This window comes from Girardinichthys multiradiatus, chromosome 11, assembly GCF_021462225.1.
Source record: "Girardinichthys multiradiatus isolate DD_20200921_A chromosome 11, DD_fGirMul_XY1, whole genome shotgun sequence".
Lineage (NCBI taxonomy): Eukaryota > Metazoa > Chordata > Actinopteri > Cyprinodontiformes > Goodeidae > Girardinichthys > Girardinichthys multiradiatus.
In genome coordinates this window covers 1,572,738-1,600,733 of record NC_061804.1, presented here as the reverse complement: position 1 = coordinate 1,600,733, position 27,996 = coordinate 1,572,738, and the positions used below count along the sequence as shown (strand labels likewise).

General features: G+C 43.1%; 1 protein-coding gene across 3 annotated transcripts; it reads left to right on the top strand.

The window, feature by feature from the left end:
- Positions 1-2: 2 nt before the first annotated feature.
- LOC124876860 (stromal interaction molecule 1-like) lies at positions 3-27,996 on the top strand. Of its 3 annotated transcripts, none has more exons than XM_047379880.1 (14): positions 3-158; positions 1,510-1,647; positions 7,972-8,102; positions 8,179-8,293; positions 8,762-8,873; positions 11,073-11,188; positions 12,104-12,278; positions 22,997-23,174; positions 23,242-23,409; positions 23,837-23,937; positions 25,682-25,917; positions 26,163-26,249; positions 26,389-26,452; positions 27,322-27,996. In XM_047379880.1, exons 2-14 carry the CDS (start codon positions 1,512-1,514, stop codon positions 27,770-27,772), a joined length of 2,070 nt encoding a protein of 689 aa, XP_047235836.1. In that variant the 5' UTR covers positions 3-158; positions 1,510-1,511; the 3' UTR covers positions 27,773-27,996. The 3 variants fall into 3 exon arrangements, with proteins under 3 accessions (XP_047235836.1, XP_047235835.1, XP_047235837.1); XM_047379879.1 differs by having other exon boundaries at positions 11,037-11,188; XM_047379881.1 differs by lacking the exons at positions 3-158; positions 1,510-1,647; positions 7,972-8,102; positions 8,179-8,293 and adding an exon at positions 10,772-10,948 and having other exon boundaries at positions 8,783-8,873; positions 11,037-11,188.

The following is a 27,996-nucleotide window of genomic DNA, read 5'->3' as shown; positions in this document are numbered from 1 at the left end:
CGCGGGCGGATCTTAGTGATTTTTCCCTTCAGCTGCAGTTTGTTGAGTTTGAGTGTCGCTCCTCTGAGCTGCTGAGGATCAAACGGGTCTCTGCTGGTTCTCGATCCGCAGATCCAGACCGGAACGGATCCATGGAGTAAAGGAGCAGCTCAGCAGAGGTGGGTGAAGTTTTACAAACTCTGAATGTGACGACGACGATGATGATGAAGTGGGTGGGAAAGTGAACAGCTGTGTGACCTCTGACCTCAGACAAGCTTTATTGAGAACGAAACAGTGAAAAGCAGATGGTAGATTACAGACAGATGATCAGTACTGATTTGTTGGGCTCTTCTGTTGCTCCCGGGCCTCTGGACCACGAACGCCTCCTCAACACCCAGGAACTTTCATTTCAATTTGTTGACATTCCTGCATTTCACGTTTCTTCAAATTCCATAGAAAATTATCAGGAAATCATTTTCAACAGTAAACATTCGCTTATTCTACCAACATTCTCGTTGGTAGAAGGACACCAGCTTTGAAGAAGTCCAGGTCTTATTTTGTCCCATTCTTCCTACATGTCTTCAGATGTCCAACAGTCCAACGTTCACTGTTGTGGACAGGTCAGGATGCGTACCCTCCTCTTCCTCAGCCATGCATCTGAAAGGTGGCTTTAAATTGTCCTGGTGAAATATGCATGGACGCCCTTGGAAAAGATCTGATCTCGAAAGCAGCAGATGTCTCAAATCTTCTGGACTTTTCTTCATTAATCTGTCCATCATAGAGAAGGACAGTAGTACTGATACATCCCTGCTCTGCACCCACTGCTACATGTATTCCCACTATGTGATAGCCCACCCCAGATGCCACCAACCCCGATGGTCCATTGTCTGCTAGCAAATTCTGACCCGTCTCTTTATAGACTCCTCAGGTCCTCTGAAGGTCTCCTGTGGGATCCGGGTCTGAGTCGTGAGCAGCAGATCCTTAAATTCCTGGAAGTTGTGAGTTGGAGCCAACACGGTTCAGTTTGTTCAAATGGACCAAGATCTGGAGAATTTGGAGGCTGAGCAAACATCTCCAACTGGTTGTAGTGCTTCTTAAACCATCCTTAAAGTCACAGGAAACAACATTTCCATGAAGGATGGATTTGATCCAGATCTAGAAGTTGTAACATGTACATGAATGTTGGAGCCAAGGTTTCTGAGCAGAACTATGTTCCCTTCTAGGTGGTTCCCCTGGGGCTCTCCTCTGCTCTTCTCTGTTGGGGGCGGGGGAGAACCTATAGAGAAACCTTATATACACAAGTACGCTCCCACTGACACCCACAGATTAAGTGGATAAATGAATAAATACCCAGAGGAGCATTAAAGCGTTAGCCGTCATGCTCCGCTTGTGAAAGTAGTGTCTTTTTGACACTCAGACAACAGTTCTGAGCTACTCGGCTGGACAGGAAACGTAAGATAAATAAACGAAACGCTTGCTTGAGTAGCTCTTATTTTGAAAGGTGTAACCAAGCTTCCTCTCTCTCCTCAGGTATGGAGTGTGTGTTGTTGGTGTGTGTGTGCATGCTCAGTGTGTGTGTCGGGGCTCATAATGGATTGGACACAAGTGACCACACCCACCAGGACCATCATCACCAGCAGGTGGTTTCCAGCGGCGACACATCTTCAGGTAACAAGATCGTTCTGACCGCCTCAGTGTGTGAGATGTTACTGTCTCAGAGAACATGTACTCATGGACAACCCTAATTATCATAAGTTCATGTTGGATGGAGTCTCACTGCATTAGATGCTCACATGGCAGAGCCCAGAAAGCTGTAGACCTCTGAGGAGCAACATGTTGACAAATGAGGAGCAGACAGAAGAAGAAAATGTGGACTGATATCATCATCACCAACTTTAACATCACAGTATCACATTCGCATGTAACCCTGATCAACACCAACCATTACCAATATACCAGAACAAACCAGTACCAACATACAGTTAGTATGAGGTGTTGGTGCTGATCTGCTGTCTTTGGGTTTCTCCAAACATGGTTCTGTCCATTATGACCAAACATCTCTACTTTGGTCTCATCTGTCCAGAGGACATTGTCCCAGATGTCTTCATTCTTATGCAGTTTTGCTAACCTGAGTCCTGCCGCCATCCTGTTTTCAGAGAGAAGATACTTTCTCCTTCAACTTTTCCAAACACCCATAGTAGTTCAGTGTTTTTTAACTGTTCAGTAATGACCTTTAACCTTTAAACTCAGGCCTGTAGAGCCTGAGACGGAGCTCTGGTTCAATTCTCTGAGCCTTGCATGCCCTGGGCTCTTCTGATCGGTCCAGTGGTGTATGTCTGTCAGCAGTCGGTGTCAGAGATGAACTCGGTTTGGACCTCCAGGCGCTGATTAAAACTCTGTGATGTAGCAGAACTGTGCAGCAAGGACAGCGTGGGCGCTAGCCGTTGGCAGCTAACCACAGCTTCCTGGAGATAACATGCTGACGATGTAACAGGAAGTGAAGAGACAGAAACAAAGTAATCTCTTCCAGATCAGTGTAGTGTGTAAACATTGGCCCCGCCCACTCAGGAAGTGGGGGTTGTGGAGATGGACGTTAAACTGATCCAGTCCTCAGTTCTCTGATTCTGACTCTGCTGTGGTCTGCTAAAGTGATCTGGATCAGCAGATCTATATTTCCCCCTGAAGATCTTTCAGAGGTTGCAGGACCTTGGATGCTTTTTCACTCAGTTTTAGTCCAGTTCTTGTTCTTTCATGTCTGGCTCATTAGATGCAAAAATATAAGGAATTACAGGCTATCAGAGGGCATGATGGGAAGTGTAGTATCTGTGGAGGTTTCAGACCCAGCTGACTTTAACTCGATTGTCCGTGGGATTCTGTTCTGGGGATATATTTGTCTCCCAGCTGCGCAGTTGATCCTTACTGTTGACTCTTTCTTCTTCTGTGGTGCCACCTCTGTGGATGAGAGGAAACCTGATCTCAGTTTCAGGATCTGAGTGCTGACGGCTATCCTGTTCTACAGGTTTCAGGAACAGCAGATTGTTTTAGAGACTATTTTGGGTCATCAAGTTGTCCCTGGAAGAACATTTACAGACAGGAAGCCTCCCAAGCAGCTTCTGCTTCTTCTCTTGAACCTCTGAGATCGGGGAGATTTTCACTGATCCTCCTTCTGATGGGAACACTTGAGAAAATCAAACACGTGATTTTAAAGTCAATCAAGTAAAGGAAGCCCATGGTGCTGACCTCACCGAGCTAATTTACAGCAGCTTGACCCCACAAAGAAACCGGTGTGGAGCTACCAGATCCCAGAACTTTCTAAATAGAACAACTCTCATTAGGAGATGGGAAAAGGTTTTTAGTTGTGTGATTGGTCATCTTTAACTGTCTGATCATTTGAATACATACAATGAGATGCAGCTCAGTAGGCAACTTGGCCTTGCTCAGAGGCACGTCCACATCTGACAGGAGGAAGCTGAAATCACACCTGCAACCTTCCGACTGAAAGACGACTACTTTACCCACTGAGCCACAGCCTTCCCTAAACACCCCTAAATCCATCACATGCAGGGTTTGATGGACTCCACCTGTCAGGACCTCTATAAAAGTATTCACACCCCCTGAACTTAGTTTTTCCCGCTGCAAACTTCAGCATATTTAATGTGACAGTCCAACAGGAAGTACTGGGTGACTGTTGAGGCAAAATAAAATTATATTCCTTCTTTGTAAAGCAGCTCAAATTCAGCCAGATTGGATGGAGAACATCTATGAACATCAGTTTTCTAGTCTTGTAGGAGATTCTCTGTCCGACTTACGCCTGAACTTTGACTAGGACAGTCTAACTCATGAATATTCTTTGATTTAAACCTCAGGTATCAAACTCCAGGCCTGAAGGGCTGGTGTCCTGCAACTTTTAGATGTGTCTCTGCTTCAACACACGTGAGTCCAATAACTAGGTTGTTAGCAGAACTCTGGAGAACTTGACGGCATACTGAGGAGGAAATTCAGCCATTTGATTTAGGTGTGCTGGACCATAGGCACATCTTAAAGCTGCAGGACACCGGCCCTTCAGGACTGGAGTTTGATCCCTGATGTTCAGGGTGGTTGTCCTGCTGGAAGGAGAACCCCCCCCCCCCCCCCCACACCTCAGGTCTTCTTCAGCCTCTGAAAGGTTTTCCTCCTGGATTTAGCTCCATCCATCTTCTCATTAACTCTGACCATCTTCCCTGTTCCTGCTAAAGAATGGCATTCTCACAGCATGATGCTGCCACCACCATATTTCCCTGTGACGATGGAGTTTTAGGGATCTCCACGGTTAGTTTCCTTTCACATACAGCATTTTTCATGTTGGTCAAAAGGTTCAGTTTTGGTGTCCTATGATCAGTGCATCGTCTTTCACATGTTTGCTGTGTCTCCTACATGGCTTGTGACAAACTGCAAACAGGACTTCTTCTGGCTTTCGTTTTGCTACTCTTCCATAAAGGTCCAATTTGTCCACTGTTCTCCTATGGACAGATTCTCCAACCTGAGCTGGAGACCTCTGCTGCTCTCTCAAATGGTTTAGCTGGTTTTATCCTGTTTCTTTGAGACATAACTTTTACATTATGTCCTTCAGATGGACACAAAGAACCCCGTTCACCAGTTTGCTCACTTTTTAAGGGGCACACTGTACTGTATGCTGGGTCAAACTCACCCTAACCCTATGACCAGAAACCAGAACTTAACTGAACATTAAAAAATCACACCTTTAGGACACCTGGTTCAAGACCACCCTGTAGGTTATAGGAAAATCTAAAGAAACAGGGGATGGATCAAGAGTTTTCTACAAGTTTTCTGACAGTGAGAAATATCGGTTTAGATCAGAAAGTCTGAAACAAAGACTGAGTTTTTGTTCTGAGGGCAGCAGGTTCATCAGCTGAGTGACCGAGTAGAGATCCCGACTGTAAATGACCAAATGTAGACATGAATTTGTGTTTCCATAACAACCTCAGCAGCTGAAGATCAGGCAGAGGTTCTGCTGCTTCTGGGTGCTGAGCAGAGAAATCAGTGCAGGACTTCATATCAGAACATTGAGAGATCCAGAATAAGACCCATTTGACCACACATATGACTAAAATAGAAATAAATATAGACAAAAATACCAACAGTGTGAGTTCAGACCTTATCCATCCTTAACCCCCACCCGTCTACCCTCATCCCCCACCTGACCAACCTCATCTGGTTATTTAATGTGCAGCATCAGTTATTGGACAGTAGAAAATCTCCTTTTCTCACAGATGTGACTTTTAAACATGTAATGTTGTGGCAGTAAAGAAGCAGTAACCTGAGGCACAGCAGTGGGGCCAGTGTAGCCAGTTAGTGTTGAGGCTTGAGATCCCCAGTAAATTGTCTCAGTGACAGATGGCACTGAAGCTGGCATCTGATCTTGGACTTCAGTAAAGGACTATTTCACAGATTTCTCTAACCCACTGATGAAAATCTAAAAACTCCAGGGCCCGTATCCTCAAAGACCCTCAGAGTCTCTCAGAGCTCCTAACTGATCCTAAACATTCCTGCCAAGGACTCCCAGCTACAGAGTGATTCAGATCTCTGCTGAGACACTGAGGAGACGACAGAGATTCCTCTTAGTGAGGAGCAGTGGTTGATCCCGTTGCTTGGTGTGGTTGACCCTGTTGCTAGGTGTGGTTGATCCCATTGCTAGGTGTGGTTGATCCCGTTGCTAGGTGTGGTTGACCCCGTTGCTAGGTATGGTTGACCCCGTTGCTAGGTGTGGTTGATCCCATTGCTAGGTGTGGTTGATCCCGTTGCTAGGGGTGGTTGACCCCGTTGCTAGGAGTGATTGACCCCGTTGCTAGGAGTGGTTGACCCCGTTGCTAGATGTGGTTGACCCCATTGCTAGGTGTGGTTGACCCCATTGCTAGGGGTGGTTGATCCCGTTGCTAGGTGTGGTTGACTCTGTTGCTAGGAGTGGTTGACCCCGTTGCTAGGTGTGGTTGATCCCATTGCTAGGTGTGGTTGATCCTGTTGCTAGGTGTTATTGACCCTGTTGCTAGGTGTGGTTGACCTCATTGCTAAGTGTGGTTGACCTCGTTGCTAGGGGTGGTTGACCCCGTTGCTAGGAATGATTGACCCCGTTGCTAGGAGTGGTTGACCCCGTTGCTAGATGTGGTTGACCCCGTTGCTAGGTGTGGTTGACCCCATTGCTAGGTGTGGTTGATCCCGTTGCTAGGTGTGGTTGACCCCGTTGCTAGGTATGGTTGACCCCGTTGCTAGGTGTGGTTGATCCCATTGCTAGGTGTGGTTGATCCCGTTGCTAGGTGTGGTTGATTCCGTTGCTAGGTGTGGTTGACCTCATTGCTAAGTGTGGTTGACCTCGTTGCTAGGGGTGGTTGACCCCGTTGCTAGGAGTGATTGACCCCGTTGCTAGGAGTGGTTGACCCCGTTGCTAGATGTGGTTGACCCCATTGCTAGGTGTGGTTGACCCCATTGCTAGGGGTGGTTGATCCCGTTGCTAGGTGTGGTTGACTCTGTTGCTAGGAGTGGTTGACCCCGTTGCTAGGTGTGGTTGATCCCATTGCTAGGTGTGGTTGATCCTGTTGCTAGGTGTTATTGACCCCGTTGCTAGGTGTGGTTGACCTCATTGCTAAGTGTGGTTGACCTCGTTGCTAGGGGTGGTTGACCCCGTTGCTAGGAATGATTGACCCCGTTGCTAGGAGTGGTTGACCCCGTTGCTAGATGTGGTTGACCCCGTTGCTAGGTGTGGTTGACCCCATTGCTAGGTGTGGTTGATCCCGTTGCTAGGTGTGGTTGACTCTGTTGCTAGGAGTGGTTGACCCCGTTGCTAGATGTGATTGACCTCATTGCTAGGAGTGGTTGACCCCCATTGCTAGGAGTGATTGACCCCGTTGCTAGGAGTGTTTGACCCCGTTGCTGGGAGTGGTTGACCCCGTTGCTAGGAGTGGTTGACCCCGTTGCTAGTAGTGGTTGACCCCGTTGCTAGGAGTGGTTGACCCCGTTGCTAGTAGTGGTTGACCCCGTTGCTAGTAGTGGCTAGTAGAGGTATGAAGCTGTCTTTTAAAAGCTGTAATTGGTTGTTAAAAGAAACAAGAAAAAAATGCGCTCCCAGTAATCCCAGTGGAGAGAAATTAACCAATGATAAAATTTAACTGGATTCAGAAATGTTTAAATCATGATGATGAAACTTAGCAAAATTAAATGAATTGTCACACAGGATCAACATGTTTGAACGTAGCTTATTTACATGATCATCATTATTCTGATTTGATTATTATTATGTTGACTCTCCATGCTGGTTGTTTTCATGCTGCATCTATTTCTTATTAATTCATATTAATATTAAATTCAGTGTTTCACTGTGATCTCCTTCTTGTTGAATGAGGTTTAGTTCGGTAAAATGACTAAAACAAAACGGAGGAACAAAGGTGGAGAAAAGCGAAGTGAACAGAGGAGCAGAGCCTGCTGGTGGAGGAGAAGAGAGGAGTGTTAAAGGTAGATTTGGTTCTGGGATCATGGTGGGAACCAACAGACATTCCCAGTAGATCAATGCTTCGTTCCCTCTGCTTTCAGCACCAGCCTGGAATGTGAGCAGCTCTGGTTCCTGCTGCATTCAGAAGCTAGAGAGGAGATAGCAGCACCAGAGAACTTCTCCACAGATGTTGGAGATGATCATTTAGACTGCTGACATCATCATGAACATTACAGCAGATTCACCTCATTTACAGCTTCCTGCTCTGGATATAGAGCTCAGATTATTGGACTGTTGGAGACACTTTGGATTTATGTATTTTATGTATTTGTTTTTTCGTCTTTTTCCACTTTTTTACCAAATAAATTTTTTTAAAGCATTTTACTGTCTGTAAATATTTAAATAATCTTAAATGGAGTCCAAACTGTAGTTCTCAGATTGGTCCAACCTGGACTGATTCATTCTTCGGTGCTGATGGTGTCTAATGGTGCTGTCTGATGGTTCTGTTGCAGATCTGTGCATAATCGACCCACAGCTCTGTGGCGACGAAAACGCCTTCCTCAGCTTCGAGGCGATCCGCAGCATCCACAAGCTGATGGATGACGATGCTGACGGTACCGTGGACACCATGGAGACGGACGAGGTGAGACAGAGTGGAATCTGTCCCAGTCTGACTGATGAGAAAAAAATCCTGCTCCTGACATCCTCTCCATCTTCAGTTTCTTAGGGAGGACCTGAAGTATCACGACCCCAAAGCCAAACACAGCAGCTTCCACCGGGCCGACCCGCACATCAGTGTAGAGGACATGTGGAGCACCTGGAAGAGCTCAGAAGGTAAGCAGGAAGAACCAGAGTTGTCTTCATGATTTATGGGTTTAATGTGCAAAGAAACTCAAGGTCTGTTCTTCTCTTGTGCTCAGACAGCTGAAACAGAACCAAGTCCTGTTGCTTCACTCAAGTTTATTAGAACACAACAGAATAATTCTGTTTGTGTTGCATTAAATAAGAATATTATTATATTATATTCATGTATAAAGAACAGTTTCTGTATCTAACAATTGAAGGAAGATCAGGAGGAAAATGTTTCTGAACATAAAATGTTCTGAAACAAAGAACCCAGAACGGTGGAAAAAACAGAATCCTATTTTTGGATCTGTGCATTCTTCCGACTCAGTTTTCCAGAATGACAGAAGGCATTAGAGACTGTTTATTAGAGCAGTCAGGCTTGGACCTGAACTGCAGCAGAACTCTGCAGGTATTTCCTGTGTGCTGATGGATCGGACCGGTTTGTTCTGTATTCAGTGTACAACTGGACGGCGCCGCAGGTGGAGGAATGGCTCGTTATCAGCGTGGAGCTTCCTCAGTACGCAGAGAGCTTCAGGAAACACCAGCTGGACGGCAAAGCTCTGCCCAGGTAACAGCACACCTGCCGTCCCGCTGAGACGCCATAGGGGTCAATCAGAACAAATGTTTACTGACAGAAACTGGACCAAAACACAGAAGCTGTGAGTGAAAAACTAAGTACACCCTTCCAGGTACACCGATTACTAATCATTATCTCATCACTGTGACCTCTGACCTGCAGCAGGAACCACACCTCTAACATTTTCTCCTGTTCAGATTTTATGTGACAGAACAACACAAAGTTGTTTCTGATGGAAATGAAATGGAAATTGATCTTAAAGATTTTCACTTAAACATAAAATGTCACCTGATCAGCAACCAGAGTCCAGCTGTAGGTGATTCTAACTGCAGATGTTTTGGTTCTGTTTCTGGCCTTAGAGGTTCTTTAGATAACATTAGAGATTAACCAGCATCGTGGAGACCTAGGACCACAGCAGACAGGTTAGGGAGAAAGTTCTGGTTCAGTTTAAAGCAGGATTAGGTTCTGCAACAAGTTCTGAACATCTCCCAAAGCTCTGTTCAATCTGTCATCTGAACATGGAGAGAGGATGGACCACTTGCAGACCTACCAAGACATGGAGGTCCACCTAAACTGACAGGAGAGCATTAATCAGAGAAGCAGTGAAGAGGACCATGGAAACTCGGAATCTGGCCACAGGACAACAGCTAGATGAGAACTCCACAAATCTGGTCTTTATGAAACAGTAGGGGAGGGATGGAGAGAGCTGTTGTCAGTTTGCTGCTCTGGAAAATGCAGGTGTGTGTTAACACAATGCCGGGACGTAAAAACATCAGCAATGACCTTAGAGCAGCAACTGTTGCTGCCCATCAACATGGGTAGGGTCATAAGGTCATCTCCAAACCATCTGAAGTCCATCATTCTACAGAAAGAAAGATGGAAAACATCTCAGACAGCTTGCAATCTTCCCAGGAGTGGACGTCCCTGCAGATTCAGCCCAAGGTCACAGCATGAAGTTCAGAGAAATGAACAAAAACCCAAGAGCTCCATTTCAGACTCTACAGGCCTCAGTTAGCAGGTTAAAGGTCATGACACTGAACCAGTATGGCTGTTTGGGAGGGTTGAAGGAGAAAGCCTCTTCTCTCTAAAAACAAGATGGCAGCAGGATGTAGGTTAGCAGAGCTAAATCTGGAAGGAGAAGACTTCTGGGACATCTGTCTTCTGGACAGATGAGACCCAAGTGGAGATGTTTGGTCATAATGGACAGAACCATGATGGAGGAAACCAAACACACTGGATCGGCTCAAACATCTCATACCAGCTGTATAAATCAGAATCAGCTTTCCACTTTGAATATAAACATATAATATACATATAATAAAGGGAGATCAAATAAAAAGCGTGTTCTGTTAATGTGTAAATATACGATGGTTTTACAAAAGAAGAAGACAGAATGGAATTAGTGCAAATATACCTGATACTGATCTGGGCATTCTGTCAAGCACAGCGGTGGAGGGGTGATGATCTGGGCTTGTGCTGGACCTGTGCACCGTGCAGTCACTGAGTGGAACATGATCTCCTCTGTAGACCAAAGTGTTCTGCAGTCAAATGTGAGTCCATCTGCCCAACAGCTTAAGCTTGGTTCAAACTGGGTCATTAACAGAACAATGATCCCACACACTCAGAGTCAGATGTTAGACGGTCTCTTCTATAGCATCTACATTTTAGTTTCTGTTCAGTAAGGTAGGACTCGGTGTGACCCATCAGATGTTATCTGAGGTTAGATGAGCCTCATTATGAAACCTGAGGATAGGATATTATTTAGTGTTCCTGACATGTGAAACGGGTTAGAATCAGATTAGAACTTGAGCCTCAGATGATTCTTTTTCTGGTATCTGGTTGCCCCACAGTTCAGAGCTGATTTTGTTGATTTGTTTCTGTTTAAACAGTTTGCCACTTTTAAAGCTGCAGCTCCAGTCTGCAGTTTGTCCTGGAGACGTTCTCTGAGACGCTGAAGAAAACTAAAGTTTGATTTAGATGGACCTACAGGAACATGATGGATCTCTGAGAATCTGGTTCCTTTTACCATCTCTGTTCCCTCTCTCTGCAGTGACCCTGAGCTGGAGGTTAATAATCACACAGAACCCTCCTTTTGCTCATTAAAGAACTGTGATCAGGGTCAGTACCAGAATCAGATGCTCTTCTTCTGTGCAGGTTTCACCTCTCTGTCCCTCCTCTTCCTCGCTTCAGGCTGGCGGTGAAGAACATCTCTCTGACGGTTTCCCTGCTGAAGATCTTGGACAGAAGTCACGTTCAGAAGCTGCAGCTCAAGGCCCTGGACATTGTTCTGTTTGGGCCGCCACCAGGTCTGATCCCAGATGCTCTTTATGCATCAGAGTCAGTTTAAAACACAATAAATATTAAACTGACAGATTATTGACACTTTATGCACAAAGTTAAACATTTTGAATAAAATATCTTCTTTTAGTTTTAGATCAACTTTTAAAATGTTTTGTGAATCTTTTGAAACAAAAGATGAAGTTAAAAACATTAAGAGAAAGTAAAATAAAAAAGATATAGTACAACAATACTGTAAAGTAGCATGAAGATTTTATTAGTATTATTAATTAAACAGATAAGGTTTAAGGAGAAGGAGTAGCAACATCTCAATTCTGAACACCTCACCCATTCCTTAATGGGTCAGCCCATCCCTGAGGGTGAGTCCACCTCTGCAGACCTAAATTGCTACTCAGAGGCAGACCAGGGGCTAGGACCTCACTTAAAGCTGCAGAGATGCTTCAAGGACCACCCTCTGGTCCCCCTGTGTCAGATGGAGGGACCCCTGAATGAGACACCTGATGGTTTGCCAGAATCACTTTGAGATTAACTTAAAGTCCTGGTCTGCAGCTGCCTGAGTTGTTGAATGCACGTTATAATTATAATCAATTAAAACTATCAAAAATTCTTTAAAATTAATTAACTTCTTTTAAAATTTTAAGTTTTACCACTTTAAAAAAGGGAAACTTTAAATCAGTCACATAAAATCAAGATAAAGTTTTAAACCTGTGAGATTATTCCTGATTTCAAAACCTAAAGCTGCCATTGGTGCTAAAACCAACAAGTTTACTGACAAAGGATCCTTAAACTTCAATAATTCTTCTGAAAATATTTATTTGCTTGTTATAGAAAAAGCTCACTATTACCAACATAATAAAATTATGAATAATACTTTACAGGTGCTGTTGTTCAAGTCTTATGTGTGTATTTCTGTGTGTGAGCAGGCCGGCAGAACCAATGGAAGGATCTTCTTCTTGGTTTGTCTGTGCTAATGGCACTAGGCGGCTGCTGGTTCGCCTACGTCCAGACCAGGAAGTCCAGAGACGACCTGGTGAAGCTGATGAAGGACCTGGAGGGTCTGCAGAGGGCTGAACAAAGTCTGCTGGACCTGCAAGCAAAGTGAGTCCACCTGCCAACATAAACCTGATCCAGAACCTTTAACATACCCTGGGTGCATCGACGTTTACTTCTGTGGATGAAACGCTTAATCCAAAGAGACATACAGTACAGACCAAAAGTTTGGACAAACCTTCTCATTCAAAGAGTTGAATATTGTAGCTTCACACTGAAGGCATCAAAACTATGAATTAACACATGTGGAATTATATACTGAACAAAAAAGTTTGAAACATCTGAAAATATGTCTTATATTCTAGGTTCTTCAAAGTAGCCACCTTTTACTTTGATTACTGCTCCACACACTCTTGGTATTCTGTTGATGAGCTTCAAGAGGTCGTCACCTGAAATGGTTTTCCAACAGTCTTGAAGGAGTTCCCAGAGATGCTTAGCACTTGTTGGCCCTTTTGCCTTCACTCTGCGGTCCAGCTCACTCCAAACCATCTCGATTGGTTCAGGTCCGGTGACTGTGGAGACCAGGTCATCTGGTGCAGCACCCCATCACTCTCCTTCTTGGTCAAATAGTCCTTACACAGCTTGGAGGTGTGTTTGGGGTCATTGTCCTGTTGAACAATAAATGATGGTCCAACTAAACCCAAACCAGATGGAATAGCATGCCGCTGCAAGATGCTGTGGTAGCCATGCTGGTTCAGTATGACTTCAATTTTGAATAAATCCCCAACAGTGTCACCAGCAAAGCACCCCCACACCATCACACCTCCTCCTCCATGCTTCACGGTGGGAACCAGGCATGTAGAGTCCATCCGTTCACCTCTTCTGCGCCGCACAAAGACACGGTGGTTGGAACCAAAGATCTCAAACTTGGACTCATCAGACCAAAGCACAGATTTCCACTGGTCTAATGTCCATTCCTTGTGTTCTTTAGCCCAAACAAGTCTCTTCTGCTTGTTGCCTGTCCTCAGCAGTGGTTTCCTAGCAACTATTTTACCATGAAGGCCTGATTCACACAATCTCCTCTTAACAGTTGTTCTAGAGATGTGTCTGCTGCTAGAACTCTGTGTGGCATTGACCTGTTCTCTAATCTGAGCTGATGTTAACCTGCGATTTCTGAGGCTGGTGACTCGGATGAACTTATCGTCCGCAGCAGAGGTGACTCTTGGTCTTCCTTTCCTGGGGCGGTCCTCATGTGAGCCAGTTTCTTTGTAACGCTTGATGGTTTTTGCGACTTCACTTGGGGACACTTTCAAAGTTTTCCCAATTGTTCGGACTGACTGACCTTCATTTCTTAAAGTAATGATGGCCACTCGTTTTTCTTTACTTATCTGCTTTTTTCTTGTCATAATACAAATTCTAACAGTCTATTCAATAGGACTATCAGCTGTGTACTGTATCCACCTCCTGCATAACACAACTGATGGTCCCAACCCCATTTATAAGGCTTGAAATCCCACTTATTAAACCTGACAGGGCCCACCTGTGAAGTGAAAACCATTTCAGGTGACGACCTCTTGAAGCTCATCAACAGAATACCAAGAGTGTGTGGAGCAGTAATCAAAGTAAAAGGTGGCTACTTTGAAGAACCTAGAATATAAGACATATTTTTAGTTGTTTCACACTTTTTTGTTCAGTATATAATTCCACATGTGTTAATTCAGTGTGAAGCTAAAATATTCATAGTCATGAAAATAAATACAACTCTTTGAATGAGAAGGTGTGTCCAAACTTTTGGTCTGTACTGTATGTGGGAGAATTCTCATCTGCCCCTAACATTTCTTTGTCCTTGCTGGTTTCTCTTGGTGTCATCAAGCAATGATATGAAGCTATAGGATCCAAAGAGGTAGCTTTTATCATAAAGATAAGGAGTCTCAACATTATGCCTTAATGCACTCCTGAAGATTGGAATTCTACATTATCATGATTCTAAAGAAAACCAGTGAAGGCATGATGGAAACCACAAGTTCCAGATTCAGCTGCATTTAGGGTCTCTGTCACCAGCTGTAGAGATGTTTTATACTTCTAAAGTCAGATTGAGTTGGACAGAGGGGGCTGCTGTGTGAGAAGAGCTCAGAACTTTTATATACTTTATGAACAGTAGTAGGGCTGTACCTCAACAAGGACTGTGAGTTATTTTTAGGTGACAGCTACTCAGAATTAGATGAAAATACTCCCCACTACAGCCAAAAATACCACTGTGTACCACAATGCTGTGTCTTCACTACTGTTACCACAAAATACTGCTACTGCTTTTCTGTGGTTGTATTTTTGTTTCAGAAACTATGAGATTTGATTTATTTTGTAATTAGATGTAATTTAGATTATGACAAAGCTGCAGCCATGAGAAGGAAATGACTCGTTTAATGTGTGTGAACAGCCTCTATTGGAGCTTTGTTAAAACTCCTTATATGGGCAAAGAATAACCAGCATCTCAGTCTGGGTGCTTACACACACACACACACACACACACACACACTGGGTCTTTGCATTGACTTCCACTCATTGCTGTAGCCTATTCCTGACCCTTACCCTAAACCTAACCTAAAAGCATTTCATAACTTAGTCCTGAACCATTAACCCACATTTCCCCTTGAGTGTACAGGGCAAACGTGCACACACATACACAGAAATGATGCATACGCTAACGTACAGTAGAAAACACAGACACACACTGAGGCATGTTGTAACATGTCATGTTAACTCACACACTCTGCTTCCTCTGAATTATACTTTACTGACTTTACTGCAGCTGCTGGCGCTCAGTTCCTGTTTTCTGCAGGAAAACGTTGTGATGTGTGTTTGAGAAGGAAGAGAAAGAAGTTATAAAAGCAGCCGAAGATGTTCCAGATCATTGTGGAAGATGTTGAGTCGCAGCCTAGCAACACATGGATGACAGAAAAAACTGTTTGGAAGCCTAAATCCTTCCAGAGAAAATGTTCTTTGGAGGCTTCATTAGAGACTTTTCCTCTAGAAAAGACTGGAGTTTGGCTGCTGTTTCATTTATCAGTTTAGTAATTGAACACAGCAGCATGTTGTACTGATGGTCCATAAAAATTAGAAGCATTAATGAAAAACCTGAAAAAAGTCTCCTACCAATCTTAATGAGTTCATGTTGACACAGATACCAGGTTTTTCAGAATACATCATGACATGGCAGCTGTTTATATCACCCAAAAATAGCATGAAAATATTAAAAGGAACACAAAATGTAAAACAGATACAAAAGATCTGCTTGTAATTGAATTCTGTTGTTCTCAGTAAGTCAGGCTAAATGATTCAGTTTCCTGGTTTTATGTTAAGCTAAGGTGGACAAAGGTACAATAATAAACTTAGGGAAATTAAACTAAGCTTAAATAAACTACGCTGAGATAAAGTTTGATGATTTAAGATAAACTAAGAAAAACCAGGAAACAGTAAGATTAGTTAAAATAGGCTAAAATAAGCAAAGCTAAGATAAACTAAGTTGAGCCGTGGAAATGCAAGCTAAGCTGGAAATGAAGCAAAGAGAAAATGAGATGAACTAAAATGAGCTAGATGAACCAACCTGAGATAATATAAACTAGGATAAGCCACATAAACTAAGCTATGCCACTGTAGCCAAACTAAGCTACAGTGGCTTGTAAAAGTATTCATACCCCTTGAACTTTTCCACATATTGTCATATTACAACCACAAACATAAATATATTTTATTGGAATTTTATGTGAAAGACAAACACAAAGTGGTATACAATTGTGAAGTGGAATGAAAATTATACATGATTTCTTTTTTTTTTTTTTTCAAATAAAAAATTGATAAGAACATGGTGCAAAAGTATTCAACCCCCCTGAGTCAATACTTTGTCGAACCACCTTTTTCTGCAGTTACAGCTGCAAGTTGTCTAGGGTACGTCTCTACCAGCTTTGCACGTCTAGTCACATCTACGTTACGATGTCACCAGGTGACCATGAACCCATTCAAGCGCTGGGTAAATGTTTAGAAGAAATCAATGCATGGATGGGCCTAAATTTTCTTCAGCTGAATCCAAACAAAACTGAAATAATAATCTTTGGACCAAATAAAAGTGTTTAAAAGTTAGCACACAGCTTCAGTTAATACAGCTAGAAACCACCAGTCAGGCTGGAAACCTGGGTGTAGTGATGGACTCAGACCTGAACCTTCAGAGGCACATAAAGACTTTTTTCAATTCAATTCAGTTTTATTTATATAGCGCCAATTCACAACACATGTCATCTCAAGGTTCTTCACAACAGTCAGGTTCATACATTCCAATTAATCGTAACCATTGAACAGTTCAGTCAGATTCAGTTATTTATTCAAATTGGATAAAAAGTTTTTCTATCTAAGGAAACCCAGCAGATTACATCCAGTCAGTGACTTTGCAGCAATCCCTCATACTGAGCATGCATGTAGCGACAGTGGAGAGGAAAAACTCCCTTTTAACAGGAAGAAACCTCCAGCAGAACCAGAACCAGGCTCAGTGTGAGCGGCCATCTGCCACGACCGACTGGAGGTTAGAGAGAACAGAGCAGAGACACAAAGAGAACAAAGAAGCACTGATCCAGGAGTACTTTCTATGGGAAGGAAAAGTAGATGTTAATGGATGTAGCTCCTTTAGTCGTTTCACCTAGAAAGAAAGAACAGATAAACTCTGAGCCAGTTTTCAAGGTTAGAGTCTGAAAGAGAGAACATAGAGTTAGTTACAGTAGAAGCTCAGTCAGTAGCCATGTCTAGGAGAGAGAAAGGGTTAAACACTGAAAGACAGGGCTATGTGGATCATCTGTAGAAGGTGAGCATTAAGTTGTTGCCTGTAGAAGCTCGGACGATTCCCCTCTCCAGAAAGGTGTCACAGATAGACACAGAGTCAGGCCAGGTGTAGCTTCTAGGAAGAGAAAAGAGAGAACAAAGTTAAAAGCTGAAATAACAGCAAATAATGCAAAATTGGAGAGTAGTATGAGAATGTAGCGAAGAGGGTGAAAGTGGTTGTTATGTCCTCCAGCAGCCTAAGCCTATAGCAGCATAACTACACAGATAGTTTCAGTTCAGATTATTTAGTTAAACGGCGCTTATTTACAACAATGTCGTCTCAAGGAACCCCACAAAGGGTCCCACTGATGGTCATTGTTATACTAAAAACCACAATGATTGGGATACCTCTCTCTGTCAGACTGATTATAACCACTGGAAAAGAGAAGGGGTCATACAGGTAGCAGAAATGGAGGGTGTGTTTGCACCTCAACCATAACTGAGCCGGTTTAGGCTAAACCTGACTCCCCCTTACTCCATCCAACAGGGAGGGAGGAAGGCTCCCTCCCTGATAAACTAAGCCACTCTAACTATAATTCTTTATCAAAAAGGAAAGTTTTAAGCCTAGCCTTAAAAGTAGACAGGGTGTCTGCCTCACGGACTAAAACTGGGAGCTGGTTCCACAGGAGAGGAGCCTGATAACTAAAGGATCTGCCTCCCATTCTACTTCTAGAGACTCTAAGAACCACCAGTAAACCTGCAGTCTGAGAACAAAGTGCTCTGTTAGGAACATATGGACCAATCAGATCTCTGATGTATGATGGAGCTAGATCATTAAGGGCTTTATATGTGAGGAGGAGAATTTTAAATTCTATTCTGGATTTAACAGGGAGCCAATGAAGGGAAGCTAAAATAGGAGAAATATGATCTCTCTTTTTAATTTTCATCAGAACTCTTGCTGCAGCATTTTGAATCAGCTGAAGGCTTTTAACTGCATTTTGTGGACATCCTGATAGTAAAGAATTACAATAGTCCAGCCTTAAAGTAACAAATGCATGGACAAGTTTTTCAGCGTCGCTCCTGGACAGGATATTTCTAATTTTGGCAATGTTCTGGAGGTGAAAGAAGGAAAGACAGTAACAAGGTCGACCTTCTATCACCTAAAGAACATCTCCAGGATTAAAGGACTAATGTCTCAGCAGGACCTTGAAAAACTAATTCATGCGTTCATCTTTAGTAGAATTGATTACTGCAACGGTGTCTTCACAGGTCTGCCTAAAAAGTGGATCAGACAGCTGCAGTTGATCCAGAACGCTGCTGCCCACGTCCTCACTAGAACTAAGAAAGTGGAGCACATCAGCCCGGTTCTAAAGTCCCTACACTGGTTCCCTGTAGCTCAGAGAATAGACTTTAAAATACTTCTGTTAGTCTATAAATCACTGAATGGCTTAGCACCAAAATACATTACAGACTTGTTGTCAGTGGATCAACCACCCAGACCTCTCAGGTCTTCTGGCTCAAATCTACTCTGCAGAACCAGAACCAAACATGGAGAAGCAGGTTTTAGTTCTTATGCTCCACTAATCTGGAATAAAGTGCCAGAAAACTGGAAAAGCGCCAAAAAGTTGCTTTAAATCAAGATTAAAAACTTATTTGTTTAGAGTGGGCTTTGACTGGGCCATTTAAACATTATTAATTAAGTTTTCAGGGCAACTATCCTTTCGTTTTCTTATTCATCATTCTATTCTCTTTATTTTTTTTATTACCTCTGTTGTTTGATTTTCTGTATCATTGTAGAGTTTTTCCTTATGTACATCGCCTTGATGCCTTGTTGCTGAAAAGCGGCATATAAATAAACTTGACTTGACTAGTGACTAAAATCTTTGCCCATTCTTCTCTGCAAACCAGCTCCAGCTCAGTCAGATTAGATGAAGAATGCTGGTGAACAGCAGGTTTCAGATCTTGCCACAGATTCTTGATTGGGTTTAGGTCTGGACTTTGACTGGGCCATTCTAACACATGAATATTTTTTGTCTAAACCATTCCATTGTAGCCATGGCTTCATGTTCAGGGTCGTTGTCCTGCTGGAAGGTCAACCTCCACCCCAGTCTCAAGTCTTCTGCAGACTCCAACAGGTTTTCTTCTAAGATTGCCCTGTATTTGGCTCCATCCATCTTCCATCAACTCTGACCACCTTCTCTGTACCTGCTGAAGAGAAGCAGCCCCAGAGCATGATGCTGCCACCACCATATGTGACAGTGGGGATGGTGTGTTCAGAGTGATGTACAGTGTTAGTTCTCCATCACACAGAGCGTTTTGCATTTGGCCAAAAAGTTCAATTTTGGTCTCGTCTGACCAAAGCAGCTTCTTCCATGTTTGCTGGGTCTTCTACATGGCTTCTGGCAAACTGCAAACAGGATTTCTTATGGTTTTCTTTTAACAATGGCTTTCTTCTTGACAGTCTTCCATAAAGACCACATTTATTAATTGCACCACTAATAGTTGTCCTGTGGACAGATTCCCCCACCTGAGCTGCAGATCTCTGCAGTTCATCCACAGTCACCATGGGCCTCTTGGCTGCATCTCTGACCAGTGCTCTCCTTGTTGGGCCTGTAAGTTTAGGTAGACGGCCTTGTCTTGGTAGGTTTCCAGTTGTGCCAAACTCTTTCCATTTCCAGATGATGGATTGAACAGAGCTCCATGAGATGTTCAAAGCTTGGAAATCTTTTAATAGCCTGATCCTGCTTTAAACTTCTCCAGAACTTTATCCCTGACCTGTCTGGTTGTTCCTTGGACTTCATGATGCTGTTTGCTCCCCAATGTTCTCTTAACCAACCTCTGAGGACGTCACAGAGCAGCTGTATTTGTACTGAGATTCGATGACACACAGGTGGACTCTATTTAGTCAATAGCAATCATCAGGCAGCTTCTGAAGGCAATTAGTTGCACTCAGAGTAAAGGGAGCTAAATACTATTGTACACCAGACTTTTCTGTTTTTTATTTGTAAAAAACGTTTTAAATCATGTATAATTACCCTTCTACTTCACAACTGTATACCACTTTGTGTTGGTTTTTCACATAAAATTCCCATAAAATATATTTTTGTTTGTGGTTGTAATGTGACGATATGTGGAAAGGTTCAAGGGGTATGAATACTTTTACAAGCTACTTTATATTGAGCTTAGATAAATATGAGTTAGAAGTTAGTTAGATAAGAAACCATCTGATCATATTTTTTTATTTACTGTATAATATGTGAATTTAGTGAAAAAGCAATGAGGACTAAAGAAAATCTAGTGTCTGGCCTAAAAAGTATTTCTAGCATTTGAACGGTAGCCAACCTGAAATCCATGTGTTTTAAGAACTATGAAAACATCCAACAAAGACCTGCACCAAACCTGGGAGACGGATCATCTAGTCGGCCATCTACACTATGCCAGCTTTTCATTTAACAGTTCTTTGGATCTAAACTCCTGTTTTCTATTTTCATAGATTCATCTAAAGAAATGTAGAAAACTGTTGGTAACAAAGAGTCTAAAGAAAAAATCTAAAATGTATTCTGTTCTGTGTCGACGCAGCAACCATCCCTTGATTTAAGGATCCTTTTTACGCCTGAATGATTCATTGGTCAGTGAGACAGCTTAATAAGTATGAATGTATTCCTTTGACAACGGTGAGGTACTGGAATAAAAATAACAGAAAAAGTGGTAAAAGTCAGAAGAAGAAGTCTGAAAGACCTTGAGAAAGCCCAGACAGCTCCTGGTTAAAGATTACAGGAACCTCTGGCTGCCTAAAAGAAAAATATAATCTAGGGCCCAGATCCAGGGGATTCAATGTCACTAAACTGATCATGTGGATCCATTAGTGTTAGGTTCTTGGGTTTGGTGTACCACGAGGACCTCTTGTTCCAGGGTTGTCTGTGATAGAGTTATAAACCTGCTGTGACCCAAAATGATCAAAAGTCCTTCTAAATCCTAGACACTATCCTTTCTCAGACATTCAAAACTTGGAACTCTCAGTTTTTTAAATGACTGATTTATGTTTGTGTTAATATGTGTTAAAAATTGATGTCTCATAATGAGTTTACATAAATACAGAAACTGTTTACACTGACGTCCTTTCAAGCCTCCCATTTTATCAGTTAATTCTATACTGTTTCTCATCAGAAGATCCTCTCCTCTGACAGTCTGACCAACAGCTGCTGCTTCTGCTGTCCTGGAGTTATTTTCAACTTTAGTACAGCTGCTGATTGTCATCGAAAGTAAACCAATAGAAATAAAGCCTTGGATACAGACTGCAGCCCTAAATTCCAGCAGTCAGCTGATCGTCAGCTTCAGCTCTGCTTCCTTTCTGAAATAATTCAGCTACTCTGTTTCTGTCTTTCATCTCCAAAAATAGTAGCAGATATTCACTTCCTCTTTAGATGGTGCTCCAGCACCACCTGCAGGCAGTAACGCAGTTAACCCTGCCGTAAAACAGAGATTCGTGTTCACGATGTTCAGCACCACCTCCTGACTTTGGCAGAAACTGACCCACGTTAAAAATAAACAGTAAAATAATTTGATAATGGCAAAAACTGAAAAACAAGCTGTAAGTAAAACTATTTCTGTAGCACAGTGCATAACCTAGATCAGAAAGTGCTGCACAGAAGAAAAATAAAGATATTAAATATAAGTACACCCCAATACTCAATCAACAGCAATTGTAAAAAGAGGCGTTTTTGTTGCTTTTTAAAAGGTCAGAATATACAGACCTCAAGCTAAAGGAGAGAGGTCCAAAGTCCTGGTGCAGCTGCTGTAAAGGTTCTGTCACATTTAGCTTTCTGCCTTGTTCGTGTCACAACTAGCGGGCCTATCAAAGCCCCATAAGTGAGAACCAAGATCTATAAGTGATCTCTGGAGTGGATGGGGAGCCAGTGGAGCCAGACCAGTAGTGGTGTGATGTGGGAAAACTTCTGTGATTTGGTTTGAGGTCTGGCAGCAGCGTTTTGTACAACCTGCAGACTGTTCAATGATGCTTTGTTTAGGCAGGTGAATAATGAGTTGCAACAATCCACTCTAAAAAACAATGCATGAATTACAATGTCCTGCCTGTTTGCAAGATAATATTACTTGGTAATATTTCTGAACATGACCATCAACAGTAAAACCAGAGTGACAGTTTAACCCAAGACCGGGCATTGGTGTTTAGAACACCAAGACTTTCCATTACTAGAGCTGTATGCTTTTCTGGAGCACAAGCAAGAATTTCTTTTAATTTCCTTCATAAAGTTGGAAAATGTATTTAGCCATCCAACTTATTAGCTTTTTTCAATTTCCTGGTACTTGTGACAATGACAATAAGGGACATTCTATTCTATTTCATTGTGTTCTATTCTATTGACATAGTCTAAGCTTAGAAGAGATGTATAACTGAATATCATCTGCATAGCATTGATATGGGACCTCTTTGAAAGTGCTCTAAATGTTCTGAAGAAGGAGCATTTAAACCAGAAATAGTAAGAACCCTAAAACAAAAGACTGAGGTACACCACAATAAAGGTGACTGAAGGAAGACCTTTAATGTAGGAGCTACAAACATTTACGATATAAAGTAAACCACAGAAACTTGGATCCTTGGAGATATGTGTAAATATGTATGTGTGTATATCTATATATATAAAACTTACATTTAAAGACTATATTAAAATTCAATTATATAAACGTTTATTATTAAATACAATAACAATTTTAGAAAAAACTCAAACAAATGAATGGAAATTAAAATTATTAACATAAATCTGGCTCATGACTTCCTGTTCTTCATGTGGTTATTGTCTACCTATGTTTCACTCATTCATGTGCCTAGCGCCCCCACATGGAGAAACAGAATAGTAATACAGGAAGTGTTGTTTGTACATCAATATTTGGCTCCAGTGTACAACTTCTTGCGCAGCAGCAGGAGTATTTTTTTTCTGCTAAAGATGAAGTTCAGATATTTCTGTCCAACTTCTCTCACCTGCGGATGCTGTTTGTGCCAGATTACAGCAGGCGCAGGAAGAACAGCACTGGGTCCAAGTGGAGAAAGTAAAGGTGGAGGAGCAGCTCCAGAGCGAGATCAACTCAGCCAAACAGGAAGCTCAGCGGCTCCGTAACCTGCGAGAGGGAGCCGAGAACGAGCGGAGCCGGCAGAAATACGCTGAGCAGGAGCTGGAACAGGTAACACCTGTCTGCAAGTGTTAACCAATCAGCAGACAGGTTCCTCACTGCTTTGTGGTCCTTGCAGGTTCGAATGGCACTGAAGAAGGCTGAGAAGGAGCTGGGGTCTCGGGCTTGCTGGGTGCCGCCAGAGGCTCTGCAGAAGTGGCTGCAGCTGACGCATGAAGTTGAAGTTCAGTACTACAACAGCAAGAAACAGAGCGCAGAGAGGCAGCTGCTGCAAGCCAGAGAGGGGGTGAGGTGCCCCAAAATAAAGTACCAAGTTCCAGATACCCCACTGTCCATCACACCAGAGATACAAACAACTACTGCTTTAAAAAATCTTGAAAAGTTTTATTTTAGCTGATTGGATTTTAAAAATGTTTCTCATAATTTCCCCAATTTAAGACCAGACCCTTATGATAGGCAGAAACCTTTGGGTTTCCTTTTTTTTTGGCTTCAGTTCGAAAACCATCACATCCAGTCCTGATCCGGGTCTCATTTCTTTCTGTTTTCCTTCCAATGAGCCCGACCTGCTGTAATTTTAAAGTGGCCTGAATCAAGCAAGATCTAGATCACCTTAAACCCTTACAGCAGAGTCACTGTGGGGGGCATAAGTGATGACATTTACTCAAGATGTTTACAGATGACTCTTGACTCTGCTCACAATGATGCTGTTCCAGGCAGAGAAGATCAAGAAGAAGAGGAGTTCTCTGTTTGGAACGTTCCACGTGGCTCACAGTTCTTCACTGGATGACGTCGACCACAAGATCCTCTCAGCCAAGTGAGTCACATTTTTCCTCACAACCCAGCTGATGATACCATAGCCCCAGACCACAGCTAGGATCCGAAGACTGGAGTCGGTTCTTAGAAAGTTCTAAAGCAGGTGTCCCCAATTAAAATAGCAGGAGGTCCACTGCCTCCTTCATCCAAACACTTTAAACATTTTAAATCAGCTCACAGAAATATTTCCTTTCATCTTTATTCAACATTTATTTAACACCAGAGTTTTTGTTCTTTAACTACTGATCGATGATTCATCTGCCCATGAAACCATCTGCTGAACAGAAAAGTTCAATCCAATTTAAGCACCAATATTAAACGCTTTGAATGGCTCAGTCTAGCTGGGTCAGAACATCTTGGTAGAACAGTTCTGCTCTCCTTGCGGCAGGCAGGGCTATTTGCTGAACCTTTTCTTTAAGTTGTTGTCCTTGTTTTCCATCTTAAAGTGTTTCTACCACAGCTTCCAGTCACCCTGTGATCATCTCCCAGTCAGTGAACATCCTATGCTCGCTGTTGTAAGAGACCGTGTTTCTGTCCATTCATCTTTAAATGTGTGATTTTCTACTTTACGTATTTCTGATGACGCCATCTTCTTTTACTGTTCACCAAGTCATTGAACTATCAGCAGGCGTGAGCTCCAAGCCAGTAACTTAGCAACCCTCGTCAAAGGACCCGCAGAGCTTCTTCTTTGTCGTTTTCTAGCGGTTGGCATACAACGATGTGGTGCATTACTGCCACCAGCTGGCTGGGAGTGTAGACCAGAATGTCGCTGACCTATATAGCTGTCCATGGCGCCTGTAGGAAAGACGCGGCAGCCGGCAGGAATAAAATGTTTATATTGTCGGAGTTGTTCTTCTAAACTCCTGCGTGTTCGTTTATTTGGTCAAAGCATCTTAATTCTGCTCGAGAAAAACTAAACTTAAATGTCTAAGAAAACCAAACACAGACTAGAGGTAGAAGCTGATTCACCCGGTCGGGGAACACTTCTGCTCTTCTCTCCCCTGCACCGATCTTTTATTGAACACACACATACCAGGGAATATACATTTTACATTTGTTGTGCAGCGCATCTTCTATTGATGAAACTGACACATGCACTCACACCCTTTAGTGCCTGTTTTTTCAAGTTCACAAATAATACATATTGTTCTGCACAGTTAACTTTCTAAACGCTACAGGTTCAGACTAATTCCACACTATTATGAACATAAGAACACATTACACTTAGTTATATATAACAATATCTACGTAGATGAGAAAATGTTTTGCGGTTAGAGCAGCAGTAGCAGCCCTGACTTAAGCAGCTCGTTGGCTGACGCTCCGTAGGGCTGCACCATATTAACACATAAGAAATGTTTAAAATCAGGCTGGGTTCGGATTGGACGGCACGTGGGTCCGGATAATCCGTGACCTCTGTTCTAAAGTGATACCATGAGTACTTTTTACAAATATGCATGTTTTGGGTCTGCTATGTGTTAGCTTATAAAGTGTGGGGTTGTGTTTTGAGTAAAACACTTATTCACTCTTATTTCACTGTAAAGCAGATCTACCTGTGGGTATTAAGTAACCTGAACCTGAATCTGGACCTGGAAGTTCATCTTGTGTTGTTGTGGTTTGGTTTTGGGTGTGTATAACATGATTGGACCCACCAGACTTTGTGCTCTTTGATGTAGATCTCAGTATCAATCCTCTGTTTTACCTGCTCTGGTCTTTACACCCACCCCCGCCTCTCTCCCCACACACAGACAGGCCCTGGCTGAGATAACAGCGGCCCTGCGGGAGAAACTCCACCGCTGGCAGCAGATCGAGTCTCTGACGGGCTTCTGTGTGGTCAGTAATCCGGGTCTGGCAGCATTGGCTGCCGCCCTCAACCTGGACCCGTCTTTCCTCGGCCTGAGACCCCCGACCCCTCAGAACCTGCTCCTTTCAGATGACCTGGACGACATGGACGAAGATATCCTGTCTCCAGGGACGCTACAGTGTAAGTCTAAATATTTTAATAGTTTTATTGTTCCCAGTCTGACTCTGGCTGTATAGCAGCGCCACCTGCTGCTAAACAGCAACAAGAAAATGTTAGAAGCGTTTGTTCACAATGTACAAAAAAAGAACGTAGTTATTACAGCGAGTTAACAAAAAACGTGCTGTTAGCAGTTGAATTTGTTTTATTTATTTTAAAACCAGTCAGCTGAAATAATCTTCACCTCTCTCCTGATTGGCTGCCTACAGACGCAGCTTGGCAGATGGATCGGCGTGTGAGTGACCTTTGGCCACTGAGCAGCATCACAGACACCCAGTTACCATGGAAACAATCAGGTTGGCTGGTTTGCATTTCTATTCAATTATCATTGATTATTAATATGGTTAAAATGTTTTGCTCTCAGTTTAAACATTTTTGTTCTTCCTTCACAATAAAAGCACAAAGTCAGTGTAGCCTTCTTTCTGTCTCCTGCAGTTCAGAGTCTGATGCCCTTGCGACAGAAGGCAGGAGACCCCGAGTTGACGTTTGGCTCTCAGAGGTTAGTTGAGGCGTCGGGCCTTATCTAAGGATGGGTGTGGCCTGTCCACAGCGTCCCACCCGCTGAGCGGACACCCTCGACAAAATCGCAGCCGCTCCATTGGCCAGCTATAGTTCTTCCTTGTGCCCCCCCCCCCCCTCTTTCCTCCTCCCTGTCTCACCCCTCCATCAGCTCCGCCTCCAGTCCTCACCCCCACGACCCTACTTCCTATCCTCTCCAGTCTAATGCTTCATCTTCTTCCTGCGCTGAAAGCTCCATTCATTTTTCTGCTCTGCTCTTCCAACCTTCTCTCTTCCTCCCTCTGGAGCCTGATCAGACCTCCAGACTCCAGGGGGCGCTGTGATGAGCCAGAGGCCACACTGTCGCTCCAGCAGCTTGGGGTATCTTCCTCTGTTTTAACACTAACGTAATGAAAATAAGGCAAAAAATGGCCAGACAAACACCAAAATGTACAACCCAAATACAAGTACACAATGTTAAGCTGAGACAATATAAACTTTGTTTCATTATTGAACTTTGATCTCACACGAGGGCAGAAAATTTAGAAATTACCCAAATAAAAAAAAGTTTGCCTTATTCTTGTGTTTTTGCTGTCAGTCAGATGTTAAATGAGACATTAATATGAATATTGCACCAACAGTTAATGGTAATTTAGGTATCAGGCAAATTAATGAGATGGATGGATGTTTGTTCCACTTAGTAAAGCAGCAGAAGGAACTTGTTCATGCAGAGCTTGCAAACAAGGACAGCAGAAGGACAATCCTGGAATGGTTCTTATCTCTCAGGTCTCAGACTGACCCCTCAAGTCTCTGAAAACCTGGGATGTAATGAGGACTCTGGGTCTGATCATCATCTCTTCCTCCTTTCAGGGACATCATGAGCCGCTCAGACTCTGACTCCGCCCTCCCACTGTCTCTCAACAAATCACGAGCTCTCTACAACTCCAGGCCATATCTTCTGGACTCCAGACCCCTCCCCCTACAGGGTCAAGGTTCCACCCACAGAGTGGTAGGAGGAGGAGGTCTTGAGAAGAGCTCCAGCCTCGGGGAGCTGAGAGGCAACTCCTCCACAGTCCTCACCTCCTCCTGCTCCACACGCTCCCTCTACGTCACCTCAGACACTCCTGATGGCTCCATCATCTTCTCCTCATCCGCCTCATCCAGCTCGTCTGGCAGCGGACAGGGAGCCGGCGTCCAGCCATTCAACATGAAGAAAGACAGAGGAGAGGCTCAGGAGCCGTCGGCCAGCCGGAGGAAGAAAGCTTTTTATACCATCTTCAGGAAAAAGAGAGACGTTCCTGAAGCTGTGAGCGAGAGATAAACCCTCCTGCTGGGTTAGAATGAAGCATCATCTTCATCATGAAGACCCTTCCAAGTTTCCTTCTGCAGGGACACTGATGAATAGAAAGGAAGAAGAGTTAAAACTGAACTTTACACAAAGGTGTTAAACACATGAGTGAGGGGCTCCACAATAAAAAGTAAATCTGTGAAAAACTTTTTATGTGCGGACAAATTAAGACAATAAAACAGAAAAATCTAAATATT

Bases quoted from the DNA above. Each gene is read 5' to 3' on its own strand.
- LOC124876860 (XM_047379879.1), top strand. From the start codon at position 1,512: ATGGAGTGTGTGTTGTTGGTGTGTGTGTGCATGCTCAGTGTGTGTGTC. The intron at 1,648-7,971 runs GTAACAAGATCG...GTTCTGTTGCAG, and splicing joins CAGCGGCGACACATCTTCAG to ATCTGTGCATAATCGACCCA. The intron at 23,410-23,836 runs GTGAGGTGCCCC...ATGCTGTTCCAG, and splicing joins TGCTGCAAGCCAGAGAGGGG to GCAGAGAAGATCAAGAAGAA.